The sequence below is a fragment of the Camellia sinensis genome, chromosome 2, assembly GCF_055761805.1.
Source record: "Camellia sinensis isolate YWXY chromosome 2, ASM5576180v1, whole genome shotgun sequence".
NCBI lineage: Eukaryota > Viridiplantae > Streptophyta > Magnoliopsida > Ericales > Theaceae > Camellia > Camellia sinensis.
In genome coordinates, this window is record NC_138962.1 from 74,853,777 (window position 1) to 74,871,310 (window position 17,534).

Sequence of the window (17,534 nt, forward strand, 5' to 3'; positions counted from 1 at the left end):
AGTAATCACCTGTGAAGTGGTCTGTGTGGAAGGCATAATGTATTTCTGCAGCTTCATGTTGAATCTGTCGCACTAATTCCTGGGTAAGAATGGCCTTCTGACTGAACACCACAGTGTTTCTAGCTTTCCATAATCGCCACAAGGTCACAACAAAGACGGTACCCCAAGGGACATTAAAACATTCTCTGTTTTTGCTTTTTAAATTAAGCTGGAGCCAAGTGTCCAAGGAACTGAGAGTACTGGGGGCTCTCCAGCCATACTGGGTTAGTGTCTCCCATACTTCTGCAGATTGGTGACACTCTCGTAACAAGTGGTTCAGGTCCTCGCAGTAGAGCTGACATCGAGGGCATGTGTCATCGGTAGTAAGGCCCCTAATCTTCCTTTGGTGGTTGGTGAGAACTTTGTTAAGCATCAATAACCAAATAAACCCCTTCAGTTTTGGGAAATTTTGAGCTTCCAAATCCAGTGCCAGATAACTGGGCCAGTATCCGGAGACGAGGCTTGATTAGCAACTAATTTATAGGCAACCCCAACAGTAAAACCACCAGTGGAGGAACCAATCCAATGTGGGTTATCCCCCAACTCCACAACATGTGGCAGGTGGATCTGTTGGATTTGAGGTTGCAAAAATTGTGGCAGAACATTAGCAGCCCCTTCCATATCCCATTCACCTTCCTCATTGGTTATAGCAGCAACAGTAACATCCTCTGTGTTATGTGGACCTGGAAAGATAGGAGCAAGAGGCCCATTTCCACACCACCAATCTTTCCAAAATGAAATGGATTTGCCATTACCCATTGACCATTTAGTTCCCTTAGCCAGAATTTCTCTAGTTTTCATGATGCTCCTCCAAGTATGAGATGCATTTGTGGTAGAAGGCCAATTGGAGAAAGTGTGCTTGTGTAAGTATTTGCCCCTGAGGATTCTGGCCCAGGCAGCATCCTTGTCAGAGTTTAGCTTCCATCACAATTTAGCTAAGAGGGCAACATTCTGATCTTCAGCTCTTCTAAGGCCTAGACCTCCATCTTGTTTGGCTTTGCATACTTGTTTCCAGTTAACCAAATGGACTTTTTTCCTTCCTTCTTGATCACCCCAGAGGAAATTTCTATTCAACTTATCAATGTGTTTGCAAGTGCTTTGGGGAAGTTTAGTGGTTTGCATAAGGTAGGTAGGTATGAAAGATGAAATAGCCTGAATGACAGTAGCTCTGCTGGCTAAAGATAGAGCTTTGGCTTTCCAAGAGGACAACTTTCTCTGAATTTTTTCAATGACACCATTAAAAATGTTTCTGCTGACCCTACTGTGGATAAGAGGAACTCCAAGATATCTACCAAGGTCTTGAGTTAAGCTGATATTACGCAAAGAGCTGAGCTCGTTGGCTAAATTCCTATGGATATTAGGGGAAATATACATTTTGGATTTTTGGAGGTTGATTTTCTACCCTGAAATGCAGCAAAATTCATTCATGGTTTCCAAGATTGTCTCATAGTTAATTTGATCAGCTTTGGCAAATTGGAGGAGATCATCCGCAAAAAATAAATGGAAGACTGGTGGGCTATTTTTGGAAGCTTTCAGCCCCTTCCATTTTCCTGTATCCACTTGCACTCTGATCATATTAGATAATCTCTCCATGCAATGAACGAACAAATACGGTGAAAGAGGGTCACCCTGTCTAAGACCACGACCAGGGTTGAAGTTTTCCATGGTTTCACCGTTCCATAAGATAGAAAAGTTCACAGAGGATACACAAGACATTATGAGATCAATCCAAAGTTGGTTAAGGTTGAACTCTTCAAGGGTAGCTTTCAAAAAAGTCCAGGAAATCCTATCATAAGCCTTTTCTAGATCGATCTTGATAATAATGCCACCATGTTTACCTTTTTTATGACGTAAAGTATGGATCAACTCTTGAATGATGATGATATTGTCGTGGGTTGATCTACCGGGGATAAAGCTGCTTTGGTTAGGGCTGACAAGATCATTGAAGAGAGGTCGAATACGATTGACTAAAATTTTAGACAAGATTTTATACAAAACATAACAGAGGCTAATAAGGCGAAAATGTGTGATAGTCTCAGGAATTTCAAATTTGGGGATAAGTGCAATAAGAGTGTGGTTCACAACAGGAGGTAGAAGTTTGGAGTGGAAACCGTTCTTGATAAAATCACAGACATTACTTTCAATTAAATCCCAAAATTTATGGTAGAAAATGGCTTGAAAGCCATCTTTTCCAGGAGCCTTGAAAGCACTAATGTTCTTGACAGCAGTCCAAATTTCCTCATTAGTAATATTTTTCAACAGAAGGTTATTCTCATCATGAGAAAATTTATGAGTAGAAATATTACACCAATGATCTAAGACAGTCACAGGATCATGATTGAATAAGGTTATGAAATAGCTCTGGATGTGACTACGAACTAAGAGTGGGTTATCAATCCACACACCTTGGTTGTTTTTCAGAGAGTCAATTCTTAATTTCTTTCTTCTTGTAATGGCAGAAACATGAAAAAATTTAGTGTTCCTCTCTCCTTGAGTGATCCAATTAGCTCTACATTTTTGAAACCAAAGAATTTCTTCATGAAAAAGAGTTCTATTATACTGATTAATAAGGTCTTTTTCCAAACGAAGGAGGTTATGAGAAGGGAAATTAGCGAAATATTGAGCTTTTTGGATCCCCTCAATTCGAGATAAGAGCCACCTTTTCCGTTTAAAAATATTCCCAAAAACATCTTTATTCCAAGTAAGAGAATTAGTGGCAACAGAAAACAGGTTGTCCTGAATGGAGGATGCATGATTCCAAGAAGACTTAACAATATCCTTATAAGTAGAATGAGATAACCAAGCAGCTTCAAAATGAAAACGATGGTTAACAGGGTTGAGTTTGGTTATACCTTCAGTGTAGACCATAAGGGGTGAATAATCCGAATAAGTTCGAGGTAAATTTCTGACTGCTGCTTCGGGGAATGTGGTTCTTCATTCCGCATTGCAGAGAGCACGATCTAATCTTTCCATAGTGTTAGCCATACCTTGCCTATTATTGGACCAAGTGAATTTCGAGCCTGTGCAACCAAGATCCATAAGTTCACAACGGTTGATATTGTCAAGAAACTTTCTGCATCTGTAGTTTTGACTATTTTGTGAAAAGCTCCTTCGTTCATTCTGACCCATGATGTCATTGAAATCGCTCGCGACAAGCCAAGAGCTACCCATGGTGTTTGTAGAGTTTTCCAGCTCATTCCAGAGGTTTTGATGCATGCCAATATTTGGGCTAGCATAGACAGCAGCTAGGACCCAATCTTCATAATTCTCTCTTTTCACAGTGGCTTGAATGACTTGGGAATTGGTAATATGGGCGCTAACAGATACTTGTGAAGGGTCCCAAATTAGCCATATACCTCTAACTCGCCCAACAGGATCTACAATGGTAGAGGCAGTAAACCCCAAGTGATTGAAGAAAAGACCCATAGCGCTAAAAAGAACTTTTGTTTCAAACAGAGCCACAACATTAGGGTGATGAAGTCTAACAAGTTCTCGAAAGTTTCTTCTGAAGATTTTGTTGCCAGCTTCCCGACAGTTCCACAGCACAACATTCATTGATGAACGATTAGGAAGGATGGGTAGCGGATCTGTGTTAGCCAGACCAAGATATTTACGCACTATCTTTTTGGATAGCTCTGATGGCCTTAGAGCTGCCATCTGTGTTGCTTCCAGAAGTCTTCCTCCCACGCTCACCCACCTAGGCTTGATATTCAGCCTTATCTCTTCTATCTACCACTCGATGTTTACTAGGTGAATGGCTACGCTCTCTGGTTCGAGGTATGATCCCACCGAGCTGTGCTGCATCCTGGTAATTTGAGCTACTGGAATCGCCGAGTCCTCGCTGGTGCAGGAGTGGCTGGAGGTGCTCATTATGGTTATCGGGTGGTTTTTTCTTTAGATCAAAGGTGGCAGTGGAAGTGTTAGGGCTTTCAATGGGAGGTGGGGGAGGGTGGAAAGTAGGGATTTGAACTGGGATAGGATCAAAAGGGGGAAGAAGATGGGTGAGGGGGGGAGGTTTCGGTAACCATTAAAGTAGGTGCTTCACAAGTAGCGTGCACCAGGCTCGGTGTGGAGCTAGTAGCAGGAGTTCCAGGCCTATCTTGTCCTTTACTATCTGTGGTCTTATCTTGGATGGGTTGTCTCCCATCTTGTTGTCTATCAGAATAGATTTGATTCACTGCCGTGGGATTGCCTGCCTCAAAGGATGGTGCATGGCTAGGAGCTCCATCCATATCTGGGTCCATTGGGCTCTTGTGCTTAGCTTTATCTTTTGGTCCTCCCATGCTGCCAGATACAGCAAGAGGCCTAAACCTATTGGCGGACCTTTTAGAATTAGTAGGGTTGGGTCCAGTCTGTCTTGCCATGGAATGGGGCCTGTTGTTCCTCCTATTCACTAACATCCAAGGCCCAAATTCATCAAGTTGCTCATGGCTAGCAGTAGACTGTTTCCTGAGAAGCTAACCGTTGGGATTGGATGGGACCCAGCTTCATTACCGTTAGGTGTAACTTCAGAGGTTGCCTTCACCGGCTTGCTGCTACAGTACTCTTTCCGATGCCCAACTTTCCCACCGTGGAAGCAAAAATAGCGCAAATGCTCATATTCCACAATATACGTATATTTTCCTATGGCAAATCTTGAAATTAATGGCTTGGTGAGATCTACTTCTACACAAACACGTGCATACCTTCCTCTAGCAGACATGGCAGTATTCAGGTCTATCTTAAGTGGTTTACCAATAGCCTTGGCAATATGGAATAGGACTTTCTCACTGTAATATTCAATCGGAAGTTGTGGAAACCTTACCCATAGTGCAGTGGCTACTTCGCCGGCCTCTGAGGGCTTGAAATCAGGCTCTTAACGTCGAACAGTTAGGTAGTGATCCATTATGATACAAGGGCCTTCTGTATGGACTTTGTTACAGTCAACTCGCATTTCGAATTTGATTAAGAAAAAACCCAATCGCAAATCAATGACTTCAAAATCACCTTGCAATCCCCAAATCCTTTTAAGTTGGAGACGAGGAGTTTGTATCCTATAGTTTCCCAAACAAACCTTTTATGTCGTGAATGGTTATCACCCAAACAAATTATGCGCCAAAGTAAAATAGGATCCGGCGCCAATGACCAAAAATTAAGCACCAGAATTTTTTTTTGAATATCAAAAGACACACTGTTTGTCTTCTAATTGGGTTCTAAATCGGATAACCTATAAGAGAAGGAGAAAAGAGAGGTTCGAAAGGGAGACGGGTTCAGCGGCGCGAGATTTCAATCTGGAACGGTGCGCTCCCTTCGGCGGTGACTGGTTCGGCGACGGCAACGGCAACGATCGACTGTTCGAAGAGGAAGGGTTTTGTTCTTCTCTTCTCTTCGATTTGGAAAAAATCGGATATTCGATTCTTGAGGTATGTTCATATTTGAAATCCCCCCCCCCCCCCTCTCTCTCTCTCTCTCTCTCTCTCTCTCATTCACTCCATTTTATTGGGTTAGTTTCTCTGCTTACATAGCGAGAATACTTACAAGAGGAAGTGAAGAATTTGTAGGTCGAATCCTATATCAATCCATGATACAAGAAAAACTCAGCCCTTGAGTTAAAGACAATATCATGAATTTTCAAAAAAACAAATTGCAGAAATTAGCAGAAAATTGGTGATTACCTCAGGAATTTTTTTAATCATAAATTAGCAGAAAATCAGTGACTAAAAATTTTGTTTTTATTTATTTATTTATTTTTAAACTGAAATTAATTGCCAATCGAAGTGAGTCATTCCCATTAAATTTTTTTTTTATATATTTTTTTTGGCATGTTGTATGGATGTTTATCACTGTATTGATTGTTTTGTTCTGAAATGTATTTACCCACCTTTTGGTTGCTAAGAAACTGTAGGAAAATAAAAGGGTTAGTAAAGGAAATGAGGTTGGAGTATTGAAATATGTGTTGTGTGTCTACTAGCTTATATTTTAGATGTATTTTTTGGGCAATGTGAAACTCATATTTGGGTTAGGGGTAGTCATGGATTATGGCAATATCAAATTAGCAAATTTATTGATTTTTTACCTGCTGCACGAGCATGACAGATCGTGGTTAATTTCTCAGTTATTTATAATCCATTTCCTAAGCCCTCATATGCATTACAAAGATAAAATGAAGTGGTTATGACTTGTGGGACCAAAGATATTAGCTTTCTAATTAAAAAGAATTTCATCTTTGCTATTGCCCACACAATTTATCCACCTATTCCTGTAAGTTTGTATGGGGAAGTTTGGAAATCAGACATTGAGAGGCTAGCTATTACTCTGAGCTGGTTTTAATTGATAGGCTGCTGTTGAGATGCTATCCTTTAATTTCATATGTACTGCAATATGTGTATAGGTGTTTAGGGTTCAAAGTCAGTCTAGCTAGGAATACAAGGGAACAAATTGAGGTCCTTTTATGCAGCTTTGCTTGGTGATGATGGTTCTTCTTTCCCTTGGAAATGGGTTTGGTTGGTTGGTGTTCTGACTAAGGTGGTTTTCTTTGTTTGGAATGTTGTTCATGAGAAGATACTTACCATTGATAATGTTATGAAGAGACGTCATGTTATAGTCAATTGGTGATACATATGCAAATGTGATGAAAAGAGTGGGCCACACCTGCTTTTGCATGGTAAGCCTCCAAGGGAGTTGTGGGATTTCAGGCTTGTGATGCTTGTAATATTTGGGCCTTCCCTAGAGGTTTAGTGGAATTTTTTGCATACTTAGTGGGGTGGTAGGGTACAAGTAAGAAGAAGAGGAAAACTTGGCTCTTGACACCCGTATGCCTCTTTGCATGTCATTTTGGGGAGACTTTTTGTGTAGTTGATGAGCCTTTGTACAGGTTGAAGAGTTGTTTTGTTGCCGTTTTACGTAGTTGCTTACTGGGGGGGGTCAGACATAACGTGGACCAATTTTTGGATTTTGTTAAAAGTTAAGACTCGTAAGTAGTATTCCTTTTTGAGGGCTTTGGTCTTCTTTTTAGATATTCTGTAAATGGGTGGCTCCCCTTGATATATATATATATATATATTTAATTCACTCACTTTATTATCTATAAAAAAGAACATTTAAACAAATGAAATTAAGAAAATGAGTAGTGAATTATTGTTAGAAGTTATTGTGTGTTGCCAACTTGCCAGAGAAGTTTCAGTGCCTATTCTTCCTTGTACTGTGGATTATAACAAACACCATTCGTCATCCTCTATTGGTACACTGTTGTCATGTAAGATGCAGTTGAGTTTTTTCTTTAGGTTTTCTTTTGTTTACAGTATTGAGTTGGTTCGTAGTCATAACGGAATTGATCAATTGATCGAAGAGGATCTGAAAGTGGATTCACTGTGTTATTTGTTTCCCAGAGTTTCATGATTTTACTATTATATAGTAATGGCACTACTCCATGCATCCAATATTCCATTATTTTTGTGTCCTTAATCAATGTGTTTTTCACACTGGCGAAGTGTAGATTTTACACATTTTCATCATTTGTCTTACAAAATTGCCCTGATTCCTCCTCACTGTCATCATTTTCATCATTTGTCTTACATTTTCATCATTTGTCTATCATCATTTGCATTAAAAGTTAAGAAATTTCAAAGCCTCTTAAATCTAAATTAATTTCACTCATTGAATCTTATAGTATAGAAGTGAATTAATGGTAAAATTAAATAATACGCAAGTGACAGAGTGTGCAATCATATGGTCAATTATTTTTATTGCTTTCTGCAAGGGTCCATAAACAGTAAAATATGTGCTTATTATTTGCACTTATGTTCCTCTTTTAGTTATAGTGAATAGTACACTACCTATATTTAGTATGGCACTGAATTGTTATTGTTGAGGTACTTGTTAAAAACTCTTTAGATTTAGTTATGATATTTCAAGCCATGCAATCTGATTTTTATTTCATTTCAGCACCCAAAAATTGGAGGACCTGGTCTTGTTGGTGGTTGTGAATTGTCTAACGGATACATTGAGTATGTTCTCATGTCCTCTAGTCATATCCCATATATTTATTCTGCAATCTTCCATACTCGTATGTGAATATATGTTTTAAGCTATTGGATTCATGTAGAACATTGTCATTGCTGCTAATAATACAAAATTTGCCCATGTGCTTTTCCCTCATTTGACTGACAAATGAAAATTGGGATACTATCATATGTTTCTTTGATACTTCTCATCTTTTCCTTCAAATATTATTTAACTGATAAATGAAAATTGGAGAACTCCCTTATTTTGTTTGATACTCCTCATCTTTTCCGTCAAATATTATTTAATTGATAAATGAAAATTGGAGAACTCCCTTACATTCTTTGAAACTTGGACGAATCTTTAATCTTATTTGCCTCTCCAATTTCTGTCTGGTATTGCACAATGGAAGCTCAAATGTAATCTCACTTTTGTAATCACGATCATACTCATGAAAAGTGGTGTAATGTCGATAAATGAAAGTATTTCCTACCCCGACAATAAAATGAGATGAATCAGGAGGACCTCTGATTCATGTTCTGTTTTGTTATAGTAATGCACTTCCTACTCTTCCCGAATGATATACATGATGGCAGTGGATAAAACCATAGATTTGGCTCAAAATCCAATAGTAGCCTAGTTGATGGTTGGGTGTTGGTTCCTTTATTGTGTTGTTGTGTGGCTGCTGCTACTGTGTGTGCTGCTGTGAATGATATCAAAAAACAAAAATAAATAAAATCAAAGTCCCATCTTATTTCATTATCAATCCCTCCCAAACTAGCAAATTAAGTCCTTTCCCCCCCCCCCCGCCCCCCCCCCCCCCCCCCCCCCCCCCTTTTTATTCTTCTTTTATTTAATAAATAAATAATAAATTCGCAAAAGGATAGATGTTTGGAATGAAGTGGCATTGTGTCCAATATCAAGTTTTACAAATTATAAAGTTACAAAAATAATCAATATATATCAGAGAGAGATATCATCATGTCTATTGCTGGGTCAACAAGCAGGGTTTATAATGCTTCTAAAATAGATAGAGCTTTGGTTACTGATAGATGGATGAGTGTGTTTTCTAAGTCTCGTGCATATCTTCACCCTTCTAGTACATTTGATCACTCTCCTTATATTGTGATCCTGGACACTCAGGTCATAAAAGTGCCTAAGCCTTTTAAATTTTTCAATGTTTGGGCGGAGCATCAGGGCTTTATTTCTTTGGTTCAAAAGGTTTGGTGTAAATATGTTAACGGTTCTCCTATGTTCAGGGTATGCTGTAAGCTTAGGGTTCTCAAACCTGAGCTTAAGACCTTGAATAAGAAACATTTTAGTGATGTCTTTGTGGCTTCTGTTACTAAGGAGGAGTTGGATAGTATTCAGCTTAAGCTGGATAAGCAACCTCTTGATCTCAATCTCAAGGGAAGGAAAGAGAGTTGTGGTTTCATTTTGCTTCCTTGTGTAGAGCTGAGGAATCCTTTGCCACACAAAAATCTAGAATCCAATGGTTGAGTTTAGGGGATAGCAATAAGTTTTCATTTTGCTTCCTTGAGTTTAGGGGACTGCTACTATGTTGTGTAAGGCAGTATGCTGGTGTAGTGGTCTGCTATTGTGGCCTGTGTTGTTTCTAGCAGTGTGCTGATGCTGCTGTGGCTGGCTCTTCTTGCTGTTGCTTGGGTGCAGCTGAGGCTGGCTTCAAGGGACTGCTGCTACAGAATGTTGCTGCTGTGGGATGTGCTGTTGCTGGCAGAGTTCAGTTGCCATGTGGCTGTGTCTTGCTGCTAATGTAGCTGTGTTGTTACTGGTTATATTTTGTTTGTCCTTTTTGGGTGTGCTTTCCACCTATTGTATCCTGAATTGTGTGCTTGTGTAGGTTAGATGATGAGATTAATTGCTTTATAGGTCCTTTTAAATCTCTAACAGAGGTCCTGTTTTCATTCTCTCTCTAGATATCGATTGATTTTCTAGATGATGGTGCATGGAAACAGTTTCATAAGCAGCTGCAGCATTTCCCAATGGTATTGTTCCTAATCGTAATAGGGATTTTCTAGATCCTTTATCAACTTATTGAATACACATCAAATTTATCAAAACATCTCCAGGAATTAATTCCGTTTTCAGTTTATTAATTTTGCTTGCATTTTCAGTTTAATATTGCGTTGCTACCTTCTTTGCTCTACTTCAAATGGTTATTAAAACCGATGTAATCATTTGATTTTTATGTATCAAAAGTTGCTTAGGAACATGTATTTGTGTCTTTACCAAATACATCATCACCTTGGCAGAATCACGTTTGTTAGACCTTTATGATTCTTAATTTCCTACTTTATAGTGCATCTATATGACCCACTGTATAGTTGATTTTCAGATTGTTTGCGCCAAAGTTTGAGAAGGTGATCAACGGATTGTACGCCTTAAAGAGGGATACCCTAGAGGACATCATGTTGTGATAGTTGATAGACTAGATCCACTGGAACTAAAGACTTGAGGTGATCTTTGTAATTCTATACTATTACAAGTCTGCTAATATAATTGTTTGTTACTTTTATTTTCATGTCAGCTGGAAAGCCAAGTCTATGCTAGACCTTGCGGCATTGGTTTCTGCTAATTGCATGCTACTGTAATGGCACAAAACTAAAACATCAGTTTAGATGGGGTTAGTCATAATTGTAAATTGTAGATATGTATTTTCTTGACTTATCAGTTTTCACTATTTTAACCACTGCTCAATCTTAATATATTAGAGTCCCAAACTAGAATTTAATAAAACATAATCATAAGGAATCATCAACTAATGACAATGTGAAAAATGTCAGAATAGATCATCAAACTTTTCCTGGCACTATCTAAAGTCTAAACATGTTGATGCAATCCCCTACATACCATGGGAATAAATTATTACTTGGTGTACATGTTAAAATTTCATAAATGAAGGAAGGTTTGATACTCAGCTTGGTTTTGTTTTCAATTTTCATAATCTGAAAATAAAAAGTTTATTTTGAATGTTTAGTCTCTTCTAGGTCTTTTCATATCTTGATTCTTTGAGAAATAAGAGCAAAGGAAATCAATTTGTCTTGAAAGTTGGAACCATTTTAGCTCTAGCAAATGGGGCTTTTTTTTTTTTTTAATCTTACTAATGTTAGTTGCTGAGTTGTTATAATTTTTTATCAATCCTCATGGTGATTCTTTACTGATATGTGATTGGTTTCCTAACTGCCTAAGCCAAACTTAGATTTCTATTATCCTTGAAAATATTTTGTTTGATTTTTATTTTATTTTTTATTTTTTTATATAATTCATTGATTTATGTGACCAAAAATTAGTCAACATGACTTTTATATATTAGCTTTGTCAAGGTCTTCATTATTTTAAAATGTGTTGGTCTCTTGTATATCCACCTTGCATTAGATGAATATGAACTATTTCATGTTTTGTTAAGACCTTAGATTGATTAGAGTGACCCAAATTAATAATAAACCTGTAAAATAGACTGGAGCATTTAGGTTTGATTTCCTATGATATTTCAATGTTCAGACATCAACTGGTTGAATTTGTTGGCAAATTGTTAGTTCAAGCACTATGCAATGTAATTCTGTTAGTTTTATTTTATTTTTACATAAAACTACATCACAACATATAATGTTCCAATATTTCAAGTGTCGGCATCACATGCTCGATTTTTTTGTTTGCTACCATGGATGTGGGTATCATGAAGCACAGTTGTTTACAATATGTTATTGACCAATTTATAATATTTTTTTTGCTTGTCCTTCCTAGTCCAAAGTATTTGTGTTAAAATGAGGCCTAGTTTGTATGGTTGGTTTGTAAATTTGTGTAAGTTGAATGTTGATGTTAGAATGAGCAGGGTATTGACATTGTTTCTTTGTGGAATATTTGTGTTGATCTGGTTGTTAACAACAATATAGGAGTATGAGGAGACAAGTGAAGAACCTGAGCAAGCTGCCTTGAAGAAAGTGAACAACAAGAAGTTGAAGAAGCTGAAGATAAAGAAACACTGGTAGATACACAACAGGAGACTGAGCCTGAGCCTAAGGAGAAGGAAGTTCCACCGTTGATATCAACTGACCAAACTGAAGATCTGTTGGTAAGTAACTTTAAAATTAATTATTATGTAATCTCCTTAAAACTGGGAACTGTTGTATTTGGGTTGAATTGGATTTTCTAATTGGATCAAATTTGGATTCACAGTAATGGGAGCTTCCTTTTGCTCTAATTGCAATTGGGTTTGTTGTTCTGATTAGTATATTCATGATTCTTGCACATTTTGAGTGCAGGGTTTAAATGAAATAAATCCTAAAGCTGCTGAACTAGAAGAAAGTAATGCATTAGCGCTTCCTATAGTTCCACATGGTAAGTTGCATATTAGTTTTTTTTTTTTCCCCTTTTTCATTTTGGTATATTTATTGGATTTGCTTGTCTGTTCCTCTTCCTAGTCTGTGTGGATTCTGTTCTTTTGGATATATATTCCATCCTATGAGGCAACCATTTATAGGTGTCTATATTGTGCTGAACTCACACCATCATCAGTTAGATGAAAATACTTAACCATACATATGAACATGGAGATTTGGTTTATATTTGAGCATAAGGTTTTATTAACAACTTGATACTTTTATTTCCTTAGCTGCATAGGGTTTTATTAACCATACAACTCTCTTCTGGTTATTAATTTGTCTGCATGTTCATGTCCGATGATGAGTTAACTGCTGAAATCTTTAACGCATGAGTTTTCCTATAATTAAGGGCACGGATAAACTATTTGCATAGCCCTGTTCCTTTTCCTGAGCATTGTTGCCCTGTAGTCATAGTTCATACTCAGTTATTTAAGATATTTGGTCCATTTTTTCCATGAGAATTGATTATTTAATCAAAGTGGTTATTTTTTTTCTACTGAAGCAAAAGATGAGAGTCAGTGTGATGAGAAAAAGTCCGACTGTATCTTTTGTAAGACTAATGATCTCTATAAATAGTTAGTATATTCATATGTTTCTGCGGTTTTTGAATTAATTCGTGTTTTTATTTTTCAAGTCAGAAATTTCTTGGGGAGATGCAAAATATGGGTCAAAGAATTAAAGAACTTAGTTTTTTAAAGTTTTTTCATTTTTTAATATATGTAAGCACAGTTAAATTTTTGTTTATTTAATTCTTTTGTATATACTTTTGAACATTTAATTTCATTTATGAAATATATGATGTTATTTCATTTAGTATGTGGTTATGATTCAAAGTATGTATTACATTATTCAAATGTGCATACAAAAATAATATTAATTATTTTTTAAATATGTCGAACTCTTTTTTTATCATAGATTTTATTAGTTTTAATCACATTTAAAAGATGTGATCTAAATATTTTTAATCACACTTAAAAGATATGATCTAAATATTTTTAATTACACTTAAAAGGTGTGATCTAAATGTTATTAATCACACTTAAAAGATGTGATTTAAATATTTTTAATCACTTAAAATGTGTGATCTAAATGTTATTGTGCACACTTAAAAAGCGTGATTAAAAATGATTCCTTTTAATCACACTCCCAAAGATCATATTTTAATAAAACTTAAAAGGTGTGATTAAATAACATACATCACACAAAAAAAGTGTAATTTTTATCTGTTTTTGTAATAGTGCACGCTTAATTGGGGAGTTCTGCTAGGGATTTCACTACTCGGGAAAAAGCTTCAATGCTATATAAGGGTCTATGTTTTTACTTTTATAACTCAGGAACTCTCTTTATTCTCGATATAGGACACCGGGACCTTACAGAGTCTGAACTCAAATAGGTCTGTAGGTTCATGGTTTCGAGCCTTTTTGAGGCTAGGCAAATACCTCGGAGAATGTATCTCCTTCTAGGGTTTCATTTCTTCTGAAAGCACGATTAACCTTTTCGGATACCCATATGATTTGGGTCTCCTCGAATGGGTTTGTTGGACTTTTCTTAAAAATATAAGGGGAAAATTACCATGTAGTCCTATGTAGGGGATCTATTTCCTTTCTAATCCCAATTTATTTTTAATAGATCAATAGGTCCACAGTTTTTTAAGTTTTATACCCAGAGGTCCCGTTTTTTATTTTCATATTTTTAAATGACTGTATTACCCTTTGTTTTGAGATCTATATATATGTGAAAAATCAAATTTTTGCTCTGTTTAAAAAAAGAAAATCAAATCTGTCTCCGCGATCTCAATTTCTCTTCGTTGTGGCGATCTCATTGTGTTGTGTGGTCGATCTCATTGTGCTGTGAGGTGGATCTAGTTGTGCGATTTGAATCTCTGTGTACAGGCGATATCTGCGTACGTTGTCTCTCTCTCTCTCTCTGGTGATAGATATATGTATGTGTATGTATGTATCTGTCGATACATAGATATACATATATATGTATATATATAAATATATATGTCTGTGTGTGTATGTGGTTTGTATTTGTCGATATATATGTATGTATATATAGATAAGCAAATTTGCGTGATATGTGGTTTGTGTTTGGCGAATTTTGTTTGTTTGATTTTGATTTTGTTGATTTTGTTTGTCGTATAGTGTAATGTGTTTTGAAGTTGTATTTTGGAATTGTGAATTCTGGTGTTTTGATACTGATATGTTGTAAGTGTATAATTTTGCAATTTGGAATTGTAAATTGTGCACTGTTGGTATTGATATGTTGTAACTGTATAATTTTGCAGTTTGGAATCTGTGAACAATTGTTTGTTGGTTTGTGATTTTGTAATATGGAGCGATGTTTCATGTTAATGTGCAAATACAGTAATTGTTGTGCTGCTATTAAGATTAGTGAGGGATGTAGTTATGATGAAGTTGTTGAGAAAATATGTGCGAAGTTCAAAGAGTTGAGTGTTGGTAATTTTTGTTTGTTTTTCTCTGTTCCTGGATATTCTAATTGTATTGTTGAATGTGATGATGATTTGGGGAATGTGCTGTCAATAGTAGATGGTAGTGGTTGTCATGTTGTTGATGTTATTGTGGGGGATAAGAGAGTTATGGAGGTTGATGATGGTAATTCTTGTAGGATTGATTCTGTAACTTGTGAGAGTTCTTTTGTGAATGATTGTGATGATGTTGGTGGTTTGTTGCGTAGTTTTTATCCAGAACCAGAGAGAGTTTTGCTGTCTGCTAGTTGGAAGGGGATTATACATAGTGTTGGTCAAGAATTTGAAGGTGGAGTGCCGGGGTTCCGCATTGCATTGGCTAAGTATGCAGTTGAGTGTGGTTTTGCAGTGAATTATTTGAAGAACGATGCAACAAGAGTAACCGCTGAATGTATGATGAAGTCGTCTACAGGTTGTAAATGGTTTGTGCATGGAAGGGTGTTGATGGATTTTGGTGTTTTTTTTATAATGAAGTTGGATAATGTGCATACTTGTGGGGTTGTTGCTCGTAGATCTTGTAGCAAAATGGTTGGTTCTAGACTTGTGTCTGATATTGTGCAAAATGATATTAGTGATAATCCGTTGACTCGTCCTATTGAAGTTAAAAAAAAGTTGAAGAAGCAATATGGTATAGATGTTTCTTATCGGGTTGCATGGTTAGGAGTTGATAAGGCAAGAGGTGGGTTGTTTGGTGATTTTGTAACTTCTTTTGACCAGCTTCGATGGTACCTTGAGACGGCTATGAGAACGAATCTGAGAAGTGTGTTTGAATTAGATGTGGATGAAAGTAGTGAGTGTTTTCGGAGGTTGTTTGTGGCATTTCATGGATGTTTGTATGGCTTTCAATTTTGTCGTCCGTTGTTGTTTGTTGATGGTACATTTTTGAAGGGGCGTTACAAGGGACATTTGCTTGCAGCAACATCAAAGGATGGTAATCAAGGTATGTATTTATTTGCAGTTAGTATTGGTTTAGTTTGTCAGTGTGTTATTGTATTGTGAGTCTCCTAATTTTTACAGTTTCATGTGGTTTTGTTTGCAGGTTTGTTTCCTTTGACTTTTGCGATTGTTGACGCTGAAAATCAAGATAATTGGATGTGGTTCTTAAGTCAGTTGTTGAAGGCTGTTGGTTCAGGTCGGAGATTGACTTTTGTGTCGGACTGTCAACATGGATTGCTAGACGCTCTTTCAGTGGTTTTCCCCAATGCACATCATGCTTATTGCTTGAATCATTTGAAGAGAAATTTGATTGACAAATTGGTGGGACTTCGTACTAACTATAAGCTGTGTTTGATGAAAATATTAGTTAAATGTGTTTATGCGCCAACGGTTGCTTCTTTCCAACATTATATGGAGAAATTGAGGCGTATTGCTGGGAATGGTAGAGTTGATAGTATGTTGGATGGTTTGCAAAATGATAAGTGGGCCAATGCATTTTTTAGAGGGAAACGATGTGGTGAGATGTTATCTAATGCTGTCGAGTCTTACAATAATCGGATTGGTAGGGCCCGTGAGTTGCCTATTACTTATATGGTTGATATGATTAGGGTTCAAATCATGACTCAATTGTCGGATAGAAGAGCTGAATTTAGAAGATGGACTACGAAATTGTGTCCAGTTATGGAAAAGAAGTTGGTGGACTCTTTGGAGCTAGTTAAGTCTTGGGATGTGATTGTTGCTAGTGATACTGTGCTTGAGGTTCATTCTTCTATTTCTTTTTATGTTGATATTGGTAGACAGACTTGTTCTTGCCATGAATGACAATTGAATGGTTTTCCTTGTTGTCATGCTGTGCATGCTTTGTGTAGTAGTGGTAGAGATGTGTATGGTTTCATTGATCCTTTTTTTCATGTAGATTGTTTTAGAGAGTCATACAAGAAATCTGTTTATCCAGTGCCTTCAAGTGAGAGATTTGACTTTGATGGTGCCAGTAGTTCGGTTATCAAACCTCCTATAACGAAGAAGCAGTCCGGGCGGAACAAGAAGAAGAGGATACCTACTAGGGGGTGAAGTAAATCAAGTGTGAGAGGTGCTTGAAATATGGGAATCACAATAAGAAGACGTGCAAGGCTGTTATTTGAGGCCACAATCTATTCTTTTGGATTTGTATTTGAATTTGAGGAATTATGATAATAAAAAATGTGATACTTGGTATTATGGAAGTAATGAATAAAATTAGTTGAATTGTTTTTTGTTTGTTGATGTATTCTTTACTTATTGAAGTTGTTTTGTAACAGTCTGGTTTTGTTTTTTATTTTTATGGAATGCAGAGAAGGTTGTTGAAAATTTCTTATTGAAACAGTATAATATGGAAATGCAGTTCATATTTTATAACGAGAAAACTGTATAATTTTGCAGTTTTAAGAATTATTAGAAACAACCTGATGAAACTGCATAATTTTACAGTTTTAAAAATTATTAGAAACAAGCTGATGAAACTGCAAAATTATTAGAAACAGTCTGGTCAAAATTTTGCAGTTTCATCAGCTTGTTTCTAATAATTTTTAAAACTATAAAATTATGCGGTTTCATCAGGTTGTTTCTAATAATTCTTAAAACTGCAAAATTATACACTTTTCTCGCTATGAAATATGAATTGCATTTCCATATTATACTGTTTCAAT

At 36.6% G+C, this 17,534-nt stretch overlaps 3 protein-coding genes across 17 annotated transcripts; 1 reads left to right on the forward strand and 2 right to left on the reverse strand.

The window, feature by feature from the left end:
- Positions 1 to 432: 432 nt before the first annotated feature.
- LOC145814370 (uncharacterized) lies at positions 433 to 798 on the reverse strand. The gene has a single exon (XM_082911159.1). The coding sequence runs from the start codon at positions 796 to 798 to the stop codon at positions 433 to 435; it is 366 nt and encodes a 121-aa protein (XP_082767285.1).
- Positions 799 to 2,973: 2,175 nt separating this feature from the next.
- LOC145814389 (uncharacterized) lies at positions 2,974 to 3,696 on the reverse strand. Its single transcript, XM_082911174.1, has one exon. It carries the CDS (start codon positions 3,694 to 3,696, stop codon positions 2,974 to 2,976), a length of 723 nt encoding a protein of 240 aa, XP_082767300.1.
- Positions 3,697 to 4,497: 801 nt separating this feature from the next.
- On the forward strand, positions 4,498 to 17,102 carry LOC114288146 (uncharacterized). 15 transcript variants are annotated; one of them, XM_082914835.1, is made up of 8 exons: positions 4,572 to 5,441; positions 7,963 to 8,024; positions 9,957 to 10,025; positions 10,365 to 10,496; positions 11,934 to 12,112; positions 12,303 to 12,378; positions 14,713 to 15,853; positions 15,953 to 16,759. In XM_082914835.1, exons 7-8 carry the CDS (start codon positions 14,758 to 14,760, stop codon positions 16,669 to 16,671), a joined length of 1,815 nt encoding a protein of 604 aa, XP_082770961.1. In that variant the 5' UTR covers positions 4,572 to 5,441; positions 7,963 to 8,024; positions 9,957 to 10,025; positions 10,365 to 10,496; positions 11,934 to 12,112; positions 12,303 to 12,378; positions 14,713 to 14,757; the 3' UTR covers positions 16,672 to 16,759. The 15 variants fall into 15 exon arrangements, 9 of the variants coding, with proteins under 9 accessions (XP_082770967.1, XP_082770968.1, XP_082770961.1 ...); XM_082914834.1 differs by having other exon boundaries at positions 4,573 to 5,441; positions 10,376 to 10,496; XM_082914841.1 differs by lacking the exon at positions 7,963 to 8,024 and having other exon boundaries at positions 4,571 to 5,441.
- The last annotated feature ends 432 nt before the right edge of the window (positions 17,103 to 17,534 follow it).